This window comes from Delphinapterus leucas, chromosome 13 (assembly GCF_059928025.1).
Source record: "Delphinapterus leucas isolate spDelLeu-1000000601 "Yukka" chromosome 13, BTC_Dleu_Yukka2, whole genome shotgun sequence".
Lineage (NCBI taxonomy): Eukaryota > Metazoa > Chordata > Mammalia > Artiodactyla > Monodontidae > Delphinapterus > Delphinapterus leucas.
This window is the reverse complement of record NC_143141.1, coordinates 63,327,679-63,348,193: the sequence shown is the minus strand read 5'-3', so window position 1 is coordinate 63,348,193 and position 20,515 is coordinate 63,327,679. Positions and strand designations below refer to the sequence as shown.

Here is a 20,515-nt window from a genome sequence, read left to right as displayed (position 1 = left end):
TCAAATGTAGTTGATCTGGTGATTTAATCCATCATGACAACTGAATTAGGACATATGCCGAAATCCATCACAGAGATTAATTAAAATTAAAAATGACTGGAATGAAAAACAGATTGCTCACGTTGTTTCCCAATCTTTCAGCTCCAAACACTTGACAGGGCGTGCTTTTTCCCTCAGAATGACGTCTTTGGTTCCTCATATTTCCCCCTCCTCCTAGCCCTCGAAAGAAAACTTTGTGAAGCACAGTGAACCACAAAACCCTATATTTTGAAAATACAGTGTAGGAGAGTAAGTCTTTTTATAATTGGAGATGCCACTGCAAGTTGGAACCATTTGGATAATCAGGTTGTAAAAGTGTTTAGATATACACATTTGAAGAAATTTTGTTAAGGTACCTGGACTTTAATTTCCATCCCTTTAAAATAAGCATACTTGGTGGATACTTTTAATTGTAGAATAAACCTTCTAAAAAGTTCTGTTGTAAAAAGCAATCTGGAGCTAAGCATTCCTCTGCTTAGCAGAGTGTAAGATCATAAATATCATGAAAGTAATGTTATTATTATCTTATTGTTATTATTATCTTAACTTTCTGTCTGTTGAAAATGTTTTTTTCATTTATTCAATAAATAAAACTGGGGCTTCCCTGGTGGCGCAGTGGTTGAGAGTCTGCCTGCCGATGCAGGGGACACGGGTTCATGCCCCGGTCTGGGAAGATCCCACATGCCGCGGAGCAGCTGGGCCCGTGAGCCATGGCCGCTGAGCCTGCGCATCTGGAGCCTGTGCTCTGCAACGGGAGAGGCCACAACAGTGAGAGGCCCGCGTACCACACACACAAAAAAATAATAAATAAAAATAAATAAATAAAACTGAACTTTAGAAGTGCTCCATTTTCTCTACATTTCTGTTTGTGCTTAACTTTCTGATTTGCTACTTAAAGGGGGAAAAGAATTAAAATTTCTTGAACACATTTTATGTATCAAGCATATGCTGTGGCAGGTACCTTACCTACATTTACTCATTTAATTCTCAAGACAGCCTAGTGAAATGTTATCACAGCTATTTTATGAATGAGGAAACTGCTACAAAGAGGTTGACCAACTTGGCTGAGGTTTTAGTACTTGTAGGAGAATGCTAGGATTTATACCCTATCTGACTCCAAAATTGACACCCTTTTCATGGTTGGAAGTTGACAATAAAAATCCAGTGTGCATTCCTACACAACTGGGCTTGATGGCTGAAGACGATTCACATCACTATCAATGTGCTGAACTTCTACTATTGTAGCTATTTCCTGCCACTGGAAATACCATTATCTCCTTTTCCATGATATCATCCAAGAATATTTAAAAAAAAAAAACTTATTCCCTTTCAAAGAAATATTCAGATATGCTTAATTATTACTCTTTTTATCATTTCACTTTTTAAGGAAAAAATATCTGAATTTCTTCAACATCCCTTCTTTCATGGAATTTGAAGAGTTACAGATCAACGCTGTCTTTCACACGCATATGTTGCTTTTCAAGTAAATCTCTTTTTAATCAAAAGTGTGAGAATAAATAGTAGCTTGCAGAAGCACTTGCCAACTTAATTAAAATTGCTTGCTTTCTTGTCACTATCAAACTTCAGCATGTGTGATATAAAGAAGATCCTCTTTTTCCTAGATGAATGGGGCCAAGGTTTCCTTAAGTTGTCCAAACTTTAGTCTTCTAGTAAATGAGTTCTGCACATGTTCAAGAGCCTGATTTCTCAAACAAGAGAAACGTCCGAGGTGTCAGTGATACCATTTATAATAACTTATAGCAAACTGAATTCACTCTTTGTGTATTATTTAGTTGCAGGCTCTAGCCTCTGAACTCAAAACTGGCTTCACAGAAGCAATGCAAGAACTGTCAAGAATTCAACATGGAGAATATGCTTTGGAAGAGAAGGTTAAGAGCTGCAGATGTTCCATGGAAGAAAAAGTTACTGAGATGAAGAATTCATTGAACTATTTTAAGGTGGGCCCCTCTTCTATTTCCCTGCTGAAGAGAGATTCCTGGTCTTAGTAACAGAAGTAGAAAACTTGCCTTTTTGCCTAGCAACCAAATACAAGAGTATTCCTCTGACCCATTCACTAATTTTCATGGAAAAATATCTATATCATGTTTTTACTTTCTTGGATCTCTGTGTTAAAATTAGAAGCTACAATAGAAGTAAAATTGTTATCTCTCATTCATTGATTCAACAAGTATGTATTAAAAGCTTACTGTGTACTAGATATACTTCATATACCAGGTTAAATACATATCAATTCTTATTTTTTAGGAAGAGCTGAGCAATGCCATGTCAATGATCCAGGCCATCACTTCCAAACAAGAAGAAATGCAACAGAAAATTGAACAGCTTCAACAGGAGAAGCGAAGAGAATCTCGAAAAGTTAAAGCCAAGTGAGTGTCTGACCAAAAAATTGACCAAAGGCAAACCCGTAAGCAGCGGCTTGTACAAAGGCACCAGGGACACCTTCCCCAGTCTTGGTGTACAGCTGGCCACTGGGCTCCATGGGCCAGCATGTGATGGAGGCTATGCAGCATAAAAGTTGGTTAATACTAAAAATGAATGGTAATAGAAAACGCACTTAATACAATAGGAAGTTAAATGAAAAGGATGTAAAGTGCCATGTAGAATTTAATGCCAACTGTAAAAACATGTAAAATAACAACTAGAAAGATATATTTAAATTACGACTGTGTTAAGATAGTGGGGTCACCAGTGATTTTCTTTCTTTATTAGTTTTCTGAAATTTCTCTAATACTATTATTTGACTTTGACCATTGAAAATAAATTTATGTTAAACAATATCTCAACCAGGTTGAATCAAGTAAAGCTTCACCAATAAACAGACATAATCTTCATTGTTATATGTTTTAATATTATCAGATTTAAAATAGAAATAATATTTGTGTGACCCTGGAGAATGGTTCATTGTTTTCAGTTGAGGACCTGCTCCTTCCTGCTACCTTTGTGTTGGTTTGTGAAGAGAATGTAAATCATCCCAAGCAAACTGACACCACTGTAAACTCTGTGAAGAGCTTGACCACAGGGAAGCCAGTAACAGAAAAATATGAATATGGATATGACAATTAGAATGTGATTTGTAGACGTTTGATTTTTTTTCTCCAGCTTTGGTAATGAGTCATGCGAACTGCTAGTATTTAACTGTTTTTAATTTATAAAAACAGCAATTTTATAGGGTTCAGAAGTTTTCTTGACCTATTCTGAACTTGCTCTCTTCTTCCCCCATCATGTATTAAGAGCCTTTGTTTTCCTTCCTTAGGAAAACTCAAAAAGAAGAACATGGCTCACAGGCCGGACCTGCTCAAGCACAAGGAAGTCCTTTCCGTTCCATCAACATCCCTGAACCTGTTCTTCCAAGTGAAGACTTTACAAACCTTTTGCCTTCTCAGGCCTATGAAAAAGGTACAGTTCACACATCATACTGAATTAGCCAAGTAGTTCTTCCTTGGTTCCTAGGGCTTAAGTAACGTTGAGAATAGGCTTACATCATCCATCCTTATTAGAGGAAAATGGTGTATTGCTCAGAATTTTTCCTTTTGTAACTGGAATGTAGAAGAATCCAGGGGATCTAAGAGATGGGGAGAGTCTGCCCAATTTTAAAAGATTTTCTTTTGGGGGAAAATACTAATCTGGGTATTCTAAGTTTCAAATGGATTGGAAATAACTTACTGCACAATAATACTATACCAGCCATAGGAGAAAAAATTTTAAAAATTATTCACTCTAATAAATTGTTTTCTTTTCTACATTATTTTCAATCCTTGTCTGTCTGCATAGACATAAAATTGTGTGTTCTCCTTTTTTTTTTCAGCCAAGTTTTCACGGATATGAGAAATTCATATCTGCTCTAACTGGCAGGCAGTGATGTCAGCAACAATCTAACTCTGTACTCCCCTTTGTCTGGAAAACTGATCTGGTGTTGTTTGTGGGCTGAAACAGCCACAGGCACATCCCTGATCTGGGATGATGGAACAGATGTTAGAAAATAATTGCATGTGGCAGTACTGAAGAGACTGGCTTTCCAAGCGATGTCGTTAACCATGTTCGATTACATGTTTGCTACATCTTTGTATCCTCAACAATGTCTAGCAAGCACCTTATACGAAGGAGCATGAATGTAGATATTAACATTGGATGAATTTTCCTCTTATTCTGGTCTCATGTCGAAAGTCTCCAAAAGAGGCTCAGTGACTTCTAGATCAATTGTAAGCTCCTCAAGGGCAGCACTGGTGGTTTCCTACCCTTATGGCTTAAGAAGCAATGTGGCTCATATATTCAAAGACAATAAATGTGCTTTGGATAACTGAATTTCAAACTCCTAATCAAGGGGCTTTTAATAGGTATTAACTTCAAAGTACAGATTTGCTTTTTTATTTTTAGTTTTTACCCATTTGAGTAGTTTATTTTAGAGACTCAATAGGTACAGCCTGGGAAAACTCATTTGATCCATCTGGGGAGTGGGTTCATCACAGGTCGTCCTACTTTCTTTGCTCCGTGTCATAGACAGCATGACATAAAAGGATGATCTTGTTAGGGCAGAATATAGAATGGACTTGGAAGGTAGAGGTCAGATCAATGTCAAGCCTGGGGCAGCCGACCATGTTCACAAGATAAAAGATTAAAAGTTATATTTGCAAAGTGCCCAGGTGGATTTAAACTCGCTGTTTGGTGGCAAATTCTCCTTTCTTACTTGTTATATGGGTATGGCTTATATAATATAGTTTATTCTACTGAGTTACTACAGAAATTTGGGGATAATGTGCTGTAGTAAGACATTCTGGATACGATTGGTGGTAGGTTATGTTTAAACTCAGGGTCAAAGGACCAAACTTTTAGAAAGGGTTGGCTTACCCACTGTTAATTACAAAATGGTGCCATTGTTATCTACTGACCCCAAATTCAGTAACTTAAAATAGCAAACATTCATTATGTCAGTTTTTCTGAGTTAGGAATCTGTGCACAGCTTAGCTGGGTGCCTCTGGCTCAAGGTCTCTCATGAGGTTGCAGTCAAGGTGTAGCCGTCCCACTACCCTTCCTTCTATCCATCCATCCACCCCAGGCGCTGATTTAGGTGGTGGGACTTCATAATGAACAAAACAACAAAAAGTCCTTCCCTCTTGGAGTTCTTGTTCTGAAGGAAGCAGACAATGAACAAGACAAATAAAATACGTAGTATGTTAGATGTGATGACAAATAAGGAAACAGAGGTGTAATTTTAGAGAGGGTGCCAGGTAAAGGCCTGAAGGAAGTGAGAAAGTTAGTTTATGGATATCGGGTAGAGGGAAGGGAACAGCCCCAAGGTCCTGGTAGGAACATAACTGATGTGCCCAAGCAATAGCAAGAAGACCAGTGGGGCTAAAGCAGAATGAACAGGGAGACAATAGGAGATGTGGGTTTGTTTTTTTTAAAAAGAAAGAAAAATATCAGGCAGGGGAGGGGGGCAGGTATTTCAGGGCCTTAAGATCAATCTAAGATCTTTGGCCTTCACACTGAAATGGGAAGCTGTTGGAGGGCTAAGCAGAGGCTTGACAGGGTCTGCCTTACATTTTAAAAGCATCGTTCTGGCTCTGCTCAGCATTACCATCCTCATCACCATAGTTACACAATAATTAACTCTTGCTGTGTACAGTTTAGAAATGTTATCTGATTTAATTCTTAGGGTTATCTATGAGTTAAGTATCACTTATTATATCTTTTTACAAATGGGAAAATAGTACTTGTCATACTATATTGTAATTCTCTTTTTTCTTTTTTAACTGCTCTGGCTCCCCCAGTCAAAGGTAAGCTCTGTGAATCTATCCCAGTCCCTAGCTCATAGCAGGTGCCAGTCTATGATAGTGAAATGAATACTGACTGAAAGCTTTCCTTCTTCTGCAGCTCAAGAGGCCAGATCCATGCATGTAGGAGATAGCAATGTGAAGGGTATGATGGGTCCTGGTGAGTGGCTCTTCTCTGAGTTCTCTTTTCTTCTAGCAATTCCCCCCTTTCCCTTCTTCTACCTTCCCTGTTTCTACTCCCTAAGTCCCAAACCAGGCATGAAAGAACCCAAGCGAGGTAAAGCACTATGGTTACTAAGATTCCAAGACGTGTGCTGGACTAGGTTGGTGACTCAGTGAAACCCAAAGAGAGAGAAGGGGCAGAGAAGTTTAAGACAAAACCAGTATTCTTGGTTCCTTCGGGCTCATTTTAGTTACCAATGAATTTACACTTGCTGAGAACTCACAGGTGTAGGTAGCATGACATAAGTGTTCTGTGGACCACATACCTTATAGTTTATGTAATTTAAAAGTTGTTTATTTAAGAGATAATTCACCAGAATTTTATAAATTATTTCATCTTCCCTCCCTCCCTTCCTCCTGCCTTTGGGAAACTTACCATCGTTAGGGCCAAGAGAGACAAATTCCAAAATAAGGCATTGTGTTCGGCACCCTTCTTCCTCCTCTTTCTGTATTTTCTTCCCTGGTGTGCTCACCTGAGAGGCAGCAGGTATGAGGAGTCAATACATACTATTATAAGTTAGTTACATTATTTTATAAATTTATTTTTTAAAAGTCCTCATTCAGTAGAGACTGTGTACAAAGAGTGAGAACATAGACCACAAACAGAGAAAGGTGATGCTTTGCAACTGTGGAGGCTTTTAATCCTTAATTGATATATTTAATCCTCAAGGGATACTTGTACCCAAGCAGAGGCATAATATTTAAGAGTTCGTAACAAATATAATCTTTAAACGATCAGAACTTGATGGCAGACGTTATTTTTCAGGAATGAACCCAACAACTCCAGAAGCAGAAGAAAACCTTAAGACTTGCCTCTCGGCTGATATCCAACACAAGGGCCATCTTCCACCTGGTGTGTGGAGGCAGCCAAAGGATAGTAAAGAATGGGGTGAAGAATATGTCACGAAAGACCACCCAGATAAACTCAAGGAAGCTGGCCAGGGCAGACACAGCTCCTTGGAAAACATTTTATGTGAAACCTCTTTAGCTGGTAAGTCCCAAGGGGCAATTTATTTTTTATTATATTTTTTTTTTTGCGGTACGCGGGTCTCTCACTGTTGTGGCCTCTCCCGTTGCGGAGCACAGGCTTGGGACGCGCAGGGCCAGCGGCCATGGCTCACGGGCCTAGCCGCTCCGCGGCATGTGGGATCTTCCCTGACTGGGGCACGAACCCATGTCCCCTGCATCGGCAGGCGGACTCTCAACCACTGCGCCACCAGGGAAGCCCCCAAGGGGCAATTTAGATGCGGTGGACCTATGAGACCAGCCAGCCTCTGGTTTACTTTTGAGATGAACAAACTAAAGTCTTTGGAGGTGAAGGGACTCACCTGAGGTCACTTGGCCAACTGGGACCACCACCTTGATTCTGGGTATTCATGACATTTAGTAATGTAGTGCTTTGTAAAAATGGCATAAGGTTAGTGGAGAAGAGGGCAGAATTTTGTGATCTATTTATTCAGTGATAGGGAATGTTCAATATACGAATCTTGTATCAGGAGTCTACCACCAAAACACCAAACACTGCAATAAGGTCTGTTCTCCCTTCCTCCTTTTTTCCCTCTTTCCTTTCCTTCAAATCATAAATCATCACTGAGCACTTACTATTGATATATGTCAGACAATGGCATATCCCTCTGTTTTGTGGGAGGTAATTAAAAATTTTTTTAATTATAAAATACATGAAAAATTAAATAATACTAAAAGGTTTATTATGAAGACCAATAACAACCACTTTAAATTCTTTTGACAGTTTTTTCTGATGCTTGCTTCCATGTTTTAAAAAGAGTTCACGCTTCTATTTTTCTATCAGTACTTTATTGATGGTTAATTTACATGGAGTAAAATTCACAAAGCTTAAGCTTAAGCTCACTGTCCCCCTTCTGATCACTACCCAGGTCATGATATACAGACCTGTATAATAAATATATTAATATTTCTAATAATAGAAATATTACCACCAGAATGTTCTCACATGCACCTTTCCAGGCAATATCCACCCACAGAACAACTACTCTGACTTCTGTCACCATAAATTAGTTGTGTCTGTTCTTGACTCCATATAAATGGAATATTACAATATATAGTCTTGTGTCTGGCCTCTTTCTCTCAACATAATGTGTTGTGTGTAATTCATTCAATAGTTTATTCCTCTTTATTAATCATATTGAATAAATTTACCATAATTTTTCCATTCTCCTGATACTGGACATATGGATTGTTTCCAGTTTAGGGCTATTATAAAGCAAGCTGCCATGAATATTCCTGTACAGGCTTTTTTTTTTTTTTTTTTTTAGTGTATGCCCTCATTTCTCTTGGGTGTATACACAGGAGTGGAATATCTAGATTATAGAATAGGATTATGTTTAAGTTTAAAAGGAATTGTCAAGCAGTTTACCAAAATGGTTGGAACATTTTATACTCTTAGCAGCAATGAATGAAAGTTCCAGTTGCTTCACATCCTTCTCAATATTCAGTATGACCAGCCTTTAAATTTGAACCATGCTTGTGGATGTGTCCTGGTATCATATTGTAGTTTTTTTTGACTGCACTGACTCTTAATTGCTGCACATGGGCTTTCTCTGGTTGCAGCGAGCGGGGGCTACTCTTCGTTGCGGTGCGCAGGCTTCTCATTGCGGTGGCTTCTCTTGTTGCCAAGCACGGGCTCTATGTGCGCAGGCTTCAGTAGTTGAAGCATGCGGGCTCAGTAGTTGTGGCTCGTGGGCTCTAGAGCGCAGGCTTAGTAGTTGTGGCACATGAGCTTAGTTGCTCCGTGGCATGTGGGATCTTCCCAGACCAGGGCTCGAACCCGTGTCCCCTGCATTAGCAGGTGGATTCTTAACCACTGCGCCACCAGGGAAGTCCCCATATTGTAATTTTAACTTGCACTTACCTGAGGACTAATGATGTTGAGCATCTTTTCATATGCTTATTGGCTATTTGTATAATTTCTTTTATGAAGTACTATTTAAGTCCTTTATCCAACTTTTAAACTGGGTTATCTTTTTATTCTCTATTAGTAGGATTTCTTAATATATTTTGAATATGAGTTCTCTGTCAGACAGACATGTTGAGACCATTCTCTGGCTTACCTTTTCCCTTTCTCAAGTCTTTCGATAACAGATGTTTTTAATTTTAATGACGTTCAATTTATCAATATTAAACTTTTAAAATAGCTTGTGACTTATGCGTCTTTCCAAGAAATTTTTTGCCTATTCTAAGGTTACAAAGATATTCTAGTATGTTTTCTTATAAACTCTTTACAGTTTTAGCTTTCACATGTAGGTCTGTGACTTATCTTGAATAAATTTTGACGTGTGGTGTGAGTGTAGGTTCATTTTTTTCCCATATGGCTATTCAGCTGCTTCTGCTCCATTTATTGAAAATACCTTCCTTTCCACATTGAACTGAATAGGGAAAGTCAAGTGATCATATACGGGTGGGTCTAATTCTAGACTCTATATTCTTTTTATTCCGATTAGTAGAGAATTGACCTCTTGACAGTACTGATGTTCCAGTTGAGGAATGTGGTATATATCTCCTTTTATATAGGTCTTCTTTAATTTTTCTTAGCAGTGTAACAGAAAATCTATCATTTACATTTTTTTACAAAAACGTTTGCCCTAGAGACCTCTGTCATCCTACTCCACGCTGGCTCATTGCACTGCTGCGCTCCTGTGACTTCTCAGTCTTCCTGGGAATTTCCTTCAAATTTCTCCTACGTTAGATTCCTATTTGGGGTTTTGTGGAGTTTTTTGCATCTCCTTCTTGGTTTCTTGGTTTACTCCTTGTTTTGATGGAACACAAAGTCTGGTAGCATCCATGTAATTCGTTGATAGTTTATTTAGCTGAATATAAAATCATCTTCCATTACCATTTTGAAGCAATTGTTCCATTGTCTTCTAACTTCTAATGTTGCTAATGAAAAGTTGAATACCATTCTAATCCCCAGTCCTTTGCATATTACCTGATTTTTCTCTCTGGTAACTTTTAGGATCTTCTCTTTATCTTTGGTGTGCTAAAGTTTCACAGTGATGTGGTACACCTTACAATAATATGAGTCTTTTTCATTAATTATACTGAGTGCAATGGGCCCTTTCTTCTGGAAATACATGTCCTGGTATTTTTTTTTCTTTCTATTCTTAATTTGATAATATCTTCTCATTCATTTTCTTTCTTTCCTCTGAAACTTCTACTAATTTGATGCTGGATCTCCTAGATTGATTTTCTCTGTTACCATCTTTTTCAGTATGTCTCTTTCTTGGGTGGGAGGAGAGCAGAGGTGGGTGGACAGATTTCCTTGAATTTATCTTCTACTCTTTTATCTGTTTTAAAAAATGCCAAAAAGTTTCTTCTTTTTTTGGATTGTTCTTTTCTAAAAAATAGGGTACTGTCATTATTAAATGGCTAGAACTTTTTTGGTAACTCTTTGAGGATATTAACCATAAGATTTTTTTTAAAAAGGTTTCTTTTGTTTCCTGCATTGTCTCTGTTTATTCACGGTTCCTCCTTTTTTTTTTTTTTAAAGCACACATTCATTTATTTATTTATTATTTATTCTTAGTTGCATTGGGTCTTTGTTGCTGCACATGGGCTTTCTCTGGTTGTGGTGAGCGGGGGCTACTCTTCTTTGCGGTGCACAGGCTTCTCATGGCGGTGGCTTCTCTTGTTGTGGAGCACCAGCTCTAGGTGCGAGGGCTGCAGTAGTTGTGGCACGTGGGCTCAGTAGTTGTGGCTCAAGGGCTCTAGAACGCAGGCTCAGTAGTTGCAGTGCACAGACTTAGTTGCTCCATGGCATGTGGGATCTTCCTGGACCAGGGATTTGACACGTGTCCCCTGCACTGGCAGGCAGATTCTTAACCACTGCACCACCAGGGAAGTCCCTTTAAAAATTTTTTTTGTTGTTATTTCGCTGTTCCAGCTCTTAGTTGCAGCACATGGGATCTTTGTTGTGGCTGGCGAGATTTTTTAGTTGTGGCATGCGTGATCTTTAGTTGCAGCACGTGGGCTCTTAGTTGTGGCATGCGGGAACTAGTTCCCTGACCAGGGATCAAACCCGGGCCCCAGGAATTGGGAGCACAGAGTCTTAACCATTGGACCACCAGGGAAGTCCCCCTCCTCCTTTTAAAAATATGTGTATATACTTTTTCCTTCTCTTTCTTTTATGATGTAAGATTGATTAAATGTCTGAGGATTCTTAGCTAATTATTTATATCCAAGAAAAAGGCCCTAAATTTAAAAAAACCTGAAAATTCTGTGTTGGTTAAGCTTATCAATAAGTGGGCTTCATTATCTGCTAAACAGGTGGCAAATTACCTTTTTGATAGGTGACCTCTTTATGTCAGTGTTTGTAGATCTTTTTCACTTGGGCAGTTCAGTTTCTCCAGTGGAAGGTTCTCCCCTCTCCTGCCTGGACAGTGTAAGTCTGGCTGCTGGCATTCTGGGACCTGCAGCGCAAGAGGCTGAGAGGAGTCTGACTGTTCCCTATGCAAGCCTTCCCTGAGTCCCTTTGTTTTCATTTAAGCATCTCAACTCTGCCCTCCACTATGTCTAATGTTAGCTCAGATACCAGAGACTCAGGCTTCTCTAGTTTAATTGTTCTCATTTCCCATCGGGTGGAAATGAGGAAGCCATCTGGCATGGGGATGTGGAGCTGGAGGATCAATTGCACTTTATGTGGACTATTTCTGTTTACAGCATTGCCCCTTATTTGTACGTTCTGTGGTGCCTTGGTGCCTCCAATCCTTGAGGCTTTCTGCTTCTCAGCCGATTTCCCATCCTCAGATGAAAACACCAAAGTAAAGGCTTTTGTGCCCTTTACTCTGCTGAATTAATAAACATGCATCCATTCTGTTTTACATCTTCCAAAAACTTGGTTTCTCTTTATATTGCTTTCAATATCTCTCGATTGCTTTCTAACATTTAATGATGTTTCAGGGAAGAGTGGTTAACTAAAATTCCCTCCTTGGTTTGTTTTTAAAGCTAAAAGACAGACTGTGGCTTTGGAACTGCTTGAATCAGAAAGAAAATATGTCATTAACATCTCTCTGATCCTGAAGATCAAGGCAACATTCCAGGGGTCAGATGGAAAGAGGAATTCCAAAGAGAGAAGGTATCCCTGTATTCATTGCCTTTGCTTTTCAGATTAAAATTTAAGGTAAGTTGTTTATTGTTTCCACTTTGGGAATTCTGGGACCTGTAAAGAGTTCCAGAAATAGTCTTTGAAAAGAGAATATCAGTGACAGCAGGTAACCCTTGGCAAGTCTCAAATTTAGATTCTGAGCAGATATGAAAATGAGTGTAGTCTCTGGGGCTTTCGGTGTCCCTGGCCTGTCTGTTAAGAACCTAAAAGAGGAATAAATGCTACAGTGAGGGAGGCATTCCTGTCTGTTGCCATCTGCATGTTCCACTGGGATCCTGGAAGACCCCCTGGAATCACTTATGAAAGTACAGGGAATGGATGCAATGGAGGTTTGAAGTGGCCATTAGATAAATGATACAGGGCTGATAAAGCTATGAACTTGGACCTTTTTCATTATTTGTTCACGTGATCCTGGATGATGTGTGAGTCGTGTGTGTGTGCACCTGTGTTGTGGCGCAGTGCTTCCAGAGGGCCTGTGATGGGTTACAACAGCTTGCTAGCCCCAAGGGTACAACACTCCTCCATCTATATCTGTTTCCAAACTTCAGATTTGCTCTGCTTGCCTCTCTGTTGAGAGAAAGCAGGAAAGAGAAACTATGATTTGGTGGGAAAAGACTAATGTAATAAAGATGTAATAATCCAGATCAGCTGAGGAAAAGGCCAATCCAAATAAATGAAAAGTCTGGGTGATAGACTACTGGAGACAAATACAGCATCGCGACTTTAAGCATTCTGTCGGGTAATATACACTGGTGGCTCATAAACTGTGGGATGCCCTAACTATGTTTTCCTGATTCTTATCACCTCCCTCCACCCCCAATCTTACTTGGCTTTGCAGCTGCCAGCAGTACACCCAGTCACCAAAACGCAATGCTCCCCCTATCTGGGTGATTGAGGTAAGAAAATATTCCCTGACAAATCCACCAGTGGCTTAACAATTTTCAAGAATTGTTTCACTGGGACCTCCCTGGCGGTCCAGTGGTTAAGACTCTGTGCTTCCAATGCAGGGGGCGCGGATTCGATCCCTAGTTGGGGAACTAAGGTCCCACATGCCGCACGGTGTGGCCAAAATATAAAAAATAAATAAAAAGGAACAAATTTCTTTAAAAAAAGGAATATTCATTGTTAAAAAAAAGAATTATGAAGTAAACAAAACAGAAAGCAGCAAGGAGCAGAAAGGGTAATGTGACACTTAAAGCTGTGAACAAGAGAGGCTCTGGATTGGGTTTTACTTTCTCTCAGCGGCCACCTAGATTCTTGCTGGTCCTTCCTTTCCCTTCTGGCCACTTGATTCCCCCTCCTTCACCCCAATCGAGCTTGTCCTACCCTCCCAGATTGCCCCTTCAGCCCTCCGAGAAGTCTCTCCGGCCTCTAGCTACCTTGCTGTTGCCAAAGACTTGCTCAGTTTACATTAAAACCAATCTAAAACCCAGTATACCTTTTGATGGGCTTTGCCTCCACATCTAAGATTCTAAGCCAGCAGCATCTCTTTCCAGTCTCTGAAAATGTGGGGATGGAGCAAGGAGAGAGAGAGGATTGTTTGCTCTGGAATACAGTAACCAGGCCCCATGCTTGGCACTTCATTTATATTAACTTCATGAAATCTTCACAAGAACCCTGTGAATCCTACCTTATAGATGAAGAAACTCAGGTCTAGAGGTTTAAAGCCACAAAACCAACAGGTGCCAGAACTGAAGCCCAGGCCTGTCTGACCCTGTGTCTCCTGCTCTTCCGACACCACACTGCTTCCCTCAGGACCATGTGATTGCAAAGATACCACCTTGACTAACAGCAATACGCCAAGTGCCTCAGCCAGAAGCCGACCTCGTCTCTTCCTATTTCACAACTTACGCTTCTCTCTTAACCGCCCATAAGTTCTTACTTCAGATCTCAGCTGACTTGTCAGGTAGGGATATATTCTTAGCTAACGGAAGCTCTTTTCTATTTGCCCTCACTTCTACTTCTCATGACCCATTACTGAGGAAGAAGTGGGCCTTTCCCCAAAATCCTGAGATTAAAAAAAATTAACATGCCATCCTCAATGAAAGTAAGAAAATGGCTATTTCTCGTATCCATGATAATGCTATTCATGTTAGTTATTGGCTAAGCAACCTCTTTTTTGTTTTCATAGCCCAAGAAGAGAAAAGCTTCAATTTAGTATTCTTAGTGCTAATCTCCGGTTCTGAGGTTTGCAATGTTGCCCTTCTCCTACCTGGGGTTAGATCTTCATCCTCCTCCTTTACTCACTATGTTTCTTTTTTTTTAAGCTTTCTGAAGCCTCCAGCTGTACTTTATTTAAACAGACCAGCTGAATGAAATACAAAACAGAAGGAGATTATTCCTCTTCCCTACTGGCATTGTTCCTCCCATGCAAAGATGAAAATTAAGTTATTAACATTTACTATTTTTCCCATCACAAACTGCAAGCCTTTTGCATCTTCTACCCTCACTGAAAAGTCACCTCGGGGTGAAAACAACACCCACTACAACTACATACCTGACACTCAAACCTGAGGTTGCCACGTCTTCTCAAGCCTATAAAATAAAACTTCAGGTTTTCCGCAGAAAAACGTGAAGCACTCAGGAGTCTCCTCAGGCTGTTTCAAGCCAGCCCTGCCCCTGGCTAAAAGGGCCTGACGCTACAGGGGCAAAGGCTGCCCGCTGAAGCCTGAGGGGGACGTGCAGGCTGCTTGTCCATTTGTAGGAGGATCACAGAAGTTGGAGCTCTTGGCTTTTTCCGGTATGATTCACGCACACAGAGCCACAACCTCAGGCTCAAACAGTTCTGTCTGACCCCTTATCAGGAGGGACAAAGTCAGCTCCACAGGATTGCCAGTTAGCCTTAGAAGCTAAACTCCAGGGCCACATCTACCAAGAGCTCAGCGAGCTGTGTGCTTCAGATCACCACCAGGTGGCACATATTTTAATTATCGATGCCTCACCTTGCAGCTGAAGCTCAAGAGCTGTTTTGACTTAAGAGCTAAGTTATTAATTTGAAACTATAACTGGATTTTCATTGATTGCTTTTAGTTTATTCTTCTCGTTGCTTGAGTACTGTATTGCGGGAGTCGAAATTACTTTGAAGGCTTTAGAAAGAATAAATTACTCATGTTGCCATAATCTCACCCCTGGTAAGGAATAGAAAATAAGTTGAGCACGTAATACTTTTGTCTTAATGAAAAACTTGCTTCTGGGAGTCAGGTCTGGCTCCAGGCAAAATAGTGAAATAGATTAAGTGTGTCTATGCTTCTTGCTTCTTTCTCCCTCTGCTCTCCACTTCCTGGCTTACCTCGTCCACACTCTTCCCTGATTTCAAATATTAACCTTATTAAATTAAAAAAAAATTTAAAGCCTGTTTTCAATATTTGGTACAGAACCCACTGTAAACCATTGCTCTTCATGTAACTTACATGCTTCCATGATGCTTGATGGGAGCCTTAGCCTTTTCTGACCCTCATCCTGAAACCTTACTCTGTTAGCCCAGTGGACAGTCCAGGAGACATCTGGACTCCAACCAAGTTACCAGCTGTCAACTCTGCAAGTACACTGGTCACAGTGTAGCAGAAGGCAGCTTTCTAGAAAGGAAAGAAAAAGAAAGGACAGGACAGGACAGGAAAGGAAGGAAGGAGAGAAAAAGAAAAGAGATAACCCAAGACATATTATATAACCTACAGTGACAACCCATCACAAAGTCATATCTCACCACGGTGCCCTAACATCTCTCAGTGTCACACCAGGAATATTACCCAAAGTCACTGTCAGCCTCTGGGTGGGGAGAAATCTTTCACATCTAGATCTTTTGCTGGTGCAGTGTTTCACTCTTTCAGTTTGATCAGTTGTGCTTTCCTCCATCAGATTTACAGTCTTCTCCCAGTCAAGACTGTCTCCCAGCCACTCCTCCAAATTCCCTTTGGTCTGGACAGGGATTACTTAGATCTTCTGAGCCCACTGCACCAGCCTAGCACAGGCCTCTCCTCCCACACTTATGGATCAGCTGGCTCTGCGTGTGTGGAGGCACAGGGGCTGGTCAGATGGGGGTGGGAGGAATCCTTGTATCTTTTCACAGGAGGCTGGGTATCCCATTCCAGCATTTGTGTGTCTTCTCTGAGCTACGATCACGGGGGAGTCTCCTTTGCCTGGAGATGGGTTGAAAACACCTCCTTTCAAACTGGCGTCCTTCCTTCTGTTCTCAGCAAAGGTCTGCTTGTTTGCTGTTGGCAAAGCACCCCAACTGTCCACTAATTTACTCTCAGTAGACTCTGGGGAAATATCCAAATAAGTTTGGTTCTCAGCAACAAGCAGGCCATCACTTTCTTCTTTGTTAAACTTGTGGTCTTGGCCGCTCTCCCCTTTTGAGACGGACTGCATTCTGCCTATGGAATGTGTATCTCTGCTTTCACTTTACTACGGCTAGCCCTTGAATTCTCTGCTGCGCGAAGCCAAGGACGCTTACTTGGCAGCCTGTCCCAGGGACCCGCCCGAGACCTGGGACATGACCATTCTCTTGCACCCCAATTTTCCTGCAACCTCTTTACAAAGGATATTAATAAATCTACTTCTTACATAAAAGAAAAAACAAACAAAAAACCAACCAAACAAACAAACCCTCCCCAAAACCCTGTGGTCTTAAAAGCACAGGGTAACCTATTTTCAATCTCCCTAAGTTACCAAGCTGGAGCTGAAATCCTTGCTGTAGCCCAGTAAGACTTCACTCTTTCTGTTTCTTCCTTCCTCGCTCCTAAAGGCCTCTGCTCCCTCCCTTCTCCATCCAATCCCCCTTCTTCTTCCTCCTATGATTCTCTTTGTCTTTCCTCTCCCCCCATCCTCCTCTAACTTCTCTCTTCTTTCCTTCATTTCCTCTGAAAAAAATGAGGCACCCTGAGATGGCTGGGGGGAGGTGAGAGAAGGAAGGGGGCTCAGCAAAACTCCTGGGAGTAGCAGGCCAGGCCTAGTTTGTAGCCTTCCCTGGCAAGACTCCATCCTTGCCCAGATTCTTCTTAGAAACTGAAGGAAAGGGGAAAAGGAACACTTTTATGCCCTCATCCCCTGAGCTTTCAGTTGCCAGCTTTAAACAAAATTCCTCCTTACCTAAGTACAGTCTCCTACCCAGTAGCTAAGAACGACCAAGTGCACCTTAGAGTCCTCATCGGCAACATTAATTAGAAGAGACAATTTGCACATCAAGTGGGAATAACTTTAAAACGTTGAAAAAGATTTCCCTTAAAATTTCCACTGTCACATAAATAAGAGTGTACCAGTTAAGCTTTAAAAAGGCCATTCGAGTGATGTGCCCTTTACTAGTTCAATACATTCGTATAGGAGCCATCAGTAAAAGGGTCTTTCTATAGTCTGAGGATATCTGCTGTGAGGTTGACGATGACAGACTTTTTTTTGAATACTAAAGGCAGACCTGTGACTCAACATATTTTGAATGGCTGGGAAAATGGGACCTGCTCCATGTATTCTTGTAGAGCCTTTTCTTCTCTACACCTGGTTTGTGTGTCTATTCTGTTCCAAGCCTCTTCCCTGGCTCTTTACGGTACCTTGTCCAGCAGCACCTGGATTTGCTTCATGCTCTGCAGGAAAGGGTCTTGAAGTGGCCACGCCAAGGGGTCCTTGGAGATTTATTCCTTAAGTTAACAAATGATGAGGTAAGTTTTTTTCTTAATCCTTTATAAACTTGAATTATATGTGTCTGTGTCTCCCTTGTCTGTTTCTCTTAATAGAGAATCTAGAACCAGTGAATTTCAGAGTTAGAGGAACTCCTGAGATCTAGTCTAACCACCTCATTCTACAGATAATGAAATAAAGTTCAGAGAAATTAAAAGCCTTGGCTGAAATCACCCAGCTATCTAGATATTTGTAGATCTGTGGCTAGAACCCAAGTCTTTTAACTTCCAGATCATCACTTTCCACTGTACTATAACTGCCCCCATTGAATATGCACGTGTATGTATGTGTGTGTATTTGTGTATAAGTATATATACACGCACATATATATCCATACATACATATAACATAAATATATGAGAGTCTGTATATATGTATATACTTTCACGCACAACTTCATTTCCTAGAGATTTTTAAAAATGTGATGGGCAGCTATTTGTCTGGAATGTTTTTTGTTTTCACTTCCCTGGAGAAAGGTTTGAAATCTCTATAATGTTGTTCAAAGAAAGTATGATTTAGGCCACAAGTTGCAAACTCAAATGCCTATAGGGCCAGACAATGACATTAGTGAGGAGAAGTGAGCTGAATGTAAAACAATGTGGACTGTGGGGAAGTGAGCATAAGTGGAGCACATATGCTTTCAACAAAGAATAGCTACTCAGCTTTATCCAGTTGTTATGCAGGAAAAAAGGACTAGAGTTACCAGAACTTCTGATATTTTAAGAGAAGCTGGAAATCCAGAATTTTGTACGAAATTTTCTTATTTTAAAAATATTGTGTGGGCTAATTAAAACTGGTCTGCAAGGCAGATTTTGCCTGCAGTTAACCTCTGCATATCGATGATTCTCAGCTGTGATTAATAATACAAAATTTACAAATTATTTACTTGTATAGAGTGGATGTAATACTATCCCTCTAATATCACTTTTACTCATTTGTATTCAGTATGCTTTCTTGAGCTGAAAATTGTTATATCTATGGGAGTATAACTTTGAAAGGTGAGAACTGTTTTCCTGAGGGGATATTCCATAGGTGAATATGCAATTAGTGGAAAAAGTTGAGAATCCCTGGTCTAGAAACTATGAGGTGAGTTTGACAAAGTTCCTCATTTAGATGTAGATGATTGAAGCATTTCATCATTAATGAAAGTAATTAAAAAACAAAATATGCATTTTTATCACTGAACAGCTTTTAAAAATATTTTTCAACTTACATGGCCCCTTCCCTCCGGTTTGGTTTATCATTTCACTTTCTCTCGTTAAAGCAGGGATACTGAGTTTTGTTTTCCAAATCCACAGGAATATTTTCCTTAAAACCAAAGATTTTTAAGGTGAATTAAAAAAAATTTACTACACACATTAAATGAATGATTAAAATCATCTCTGCAAAGTACTCCATTTAATATGCATGACTGTAAACATATTAGTTGTTATCATTCCTGTCTCCAGGTTCTTACCATGCCTTTTTCTGTTTGTTTTCAAGAATAATTTTTTGGATTATTATGTTGCTTACCTGAGGGACCTGCCAGAATGCATCTCTTTGGTTCACGTGGTTGTTCTGAAGGAGGTATGTGTGCACTGTCCTTTGGTTACATGTGTAACTATATGATGTTGCTCATCTGCCCAGAAACTACAGCACATGCACGCTGAGCTTGTTCTCCAGGCTGGGGAATGGCTTGAACAGAGCCACTGACATTCCTCCCTGGGGTTAAAGGAGCCCGCTCAAGGATCAGTGCCATTGCTTTGGTCTTTGCTGTTCCTTACTGACCCTCTGTTCCATTCCATTGGAAATACAGACAAAGTAAACAGCTATTCTAAGCAGAGATCTTCAGACTGCAGCTTTGCAGCCTTGAGGGGTTTGGGGTTTTACAGGCTCAGACAATATGAACTGAATATTAAATTCATGTTATCCTGTATCTGTCAGTTTATAAGATTATAAAATGGCTTTAGTCATGTTGCTTTAAGTATCGCTTCTGCAATGATATATTAGGTGCTCAATAAGCACATATAAATATAAGACAATTCTAGTTATTTTAGGTCAATAGAAAAGAACCATATCAGGAGCTCTAAAGCTAAGAGTTAATCAAGTTTCACAAGAGGTGAGAGGCTCCATTAACTTTCTACTTCAACCCCCTACTGCTCCCAACCCAGTACAATACCAACCACGTGTTAGCACTCAGCAAATATTTGAGTAAGGGAAAGGAGGGGAAGGGACATGGAAAAAGTCCAGCATGTTTCCTGCTGCCAGGCCAGCTGACCAGTTTCTAATCATACTCCCTTCCCCATTCTCATGAGGCTCCAATCCACCCTTAGTGCCTATTCGTAAACCACTGTAAAGATTACTGGCTGAAGAACCTTAATGAATTTAGTCAACTCATATATAATTTACTGAATGCCCACTGTGCTAAGATGGTGTTGGAGGGTGGGGAAGAGGAGGGAGTCGTTGGGAAACTTGGGTGGATTCTAAAGAAGTATATGACATGCTCCCTGTTAGAGACGAGTTGTCCCCTTGAGCATGTCCCCCAACAGATCAATGCTGCCTGACACTCTAGATGAAGAAAATTCTCTTCAGAGAAGAGAGTAAACCCTTCTTACTCTGGGGGAACTGACTCTGGGGTTTGACAGCCAGAGCTGGGGGGACGCTGAAGACTGAC

At 40.4% G+C, this 20,515-nt stretch overlaps 1 protein-coding gene across 1 annotated transcript in view; it reads left to right on the top strand.

Annotated features, from left to right (window-relative positions):
- The first annotated feature begins 1,835 nt into the window (after positions 1-1,835).
- The window catches only part of ARHGEF33 (Rho guanine nucleotide exchange factor 33), a 40,044-nt gene continuing 21,364 nt past the window's right edge, over positions 1,836-20,515 (top strand). Inside the window, exons 1-8 of the mRNA XM_089923261.1 lie at positions 1,836-1,997; positions 2,305-2,426; positions 3,314-3,456; positions 5,932-5,991; positions 6,820-7,044; positions 12,033-12,162; positions 17,711-17,843; positions 19,345-19,428. Coding sequence (XP_089779387.1) covers positions 1,878-1,997; positions 2,305-2,426; positions 3,314-3,456; positions 5,932-5,991; positions 6,820-7,044; positions 12,033-12,162; positions 17,711-17,843; positions 19,345-19,428 — 1,017 coding nt within the window. The 5' untranslated portion in view covers positions 1,836-1,877. The remainder of the gene's footprint in view (positions 1,998-2,304; positions 2,427-3,313; positions 3,457-5,931; positions 5,992-6,819; positions 7,045-12,032; positions 12,163-17,710; positions 17,844-19,344; positions 19,429-20,515) is intronic.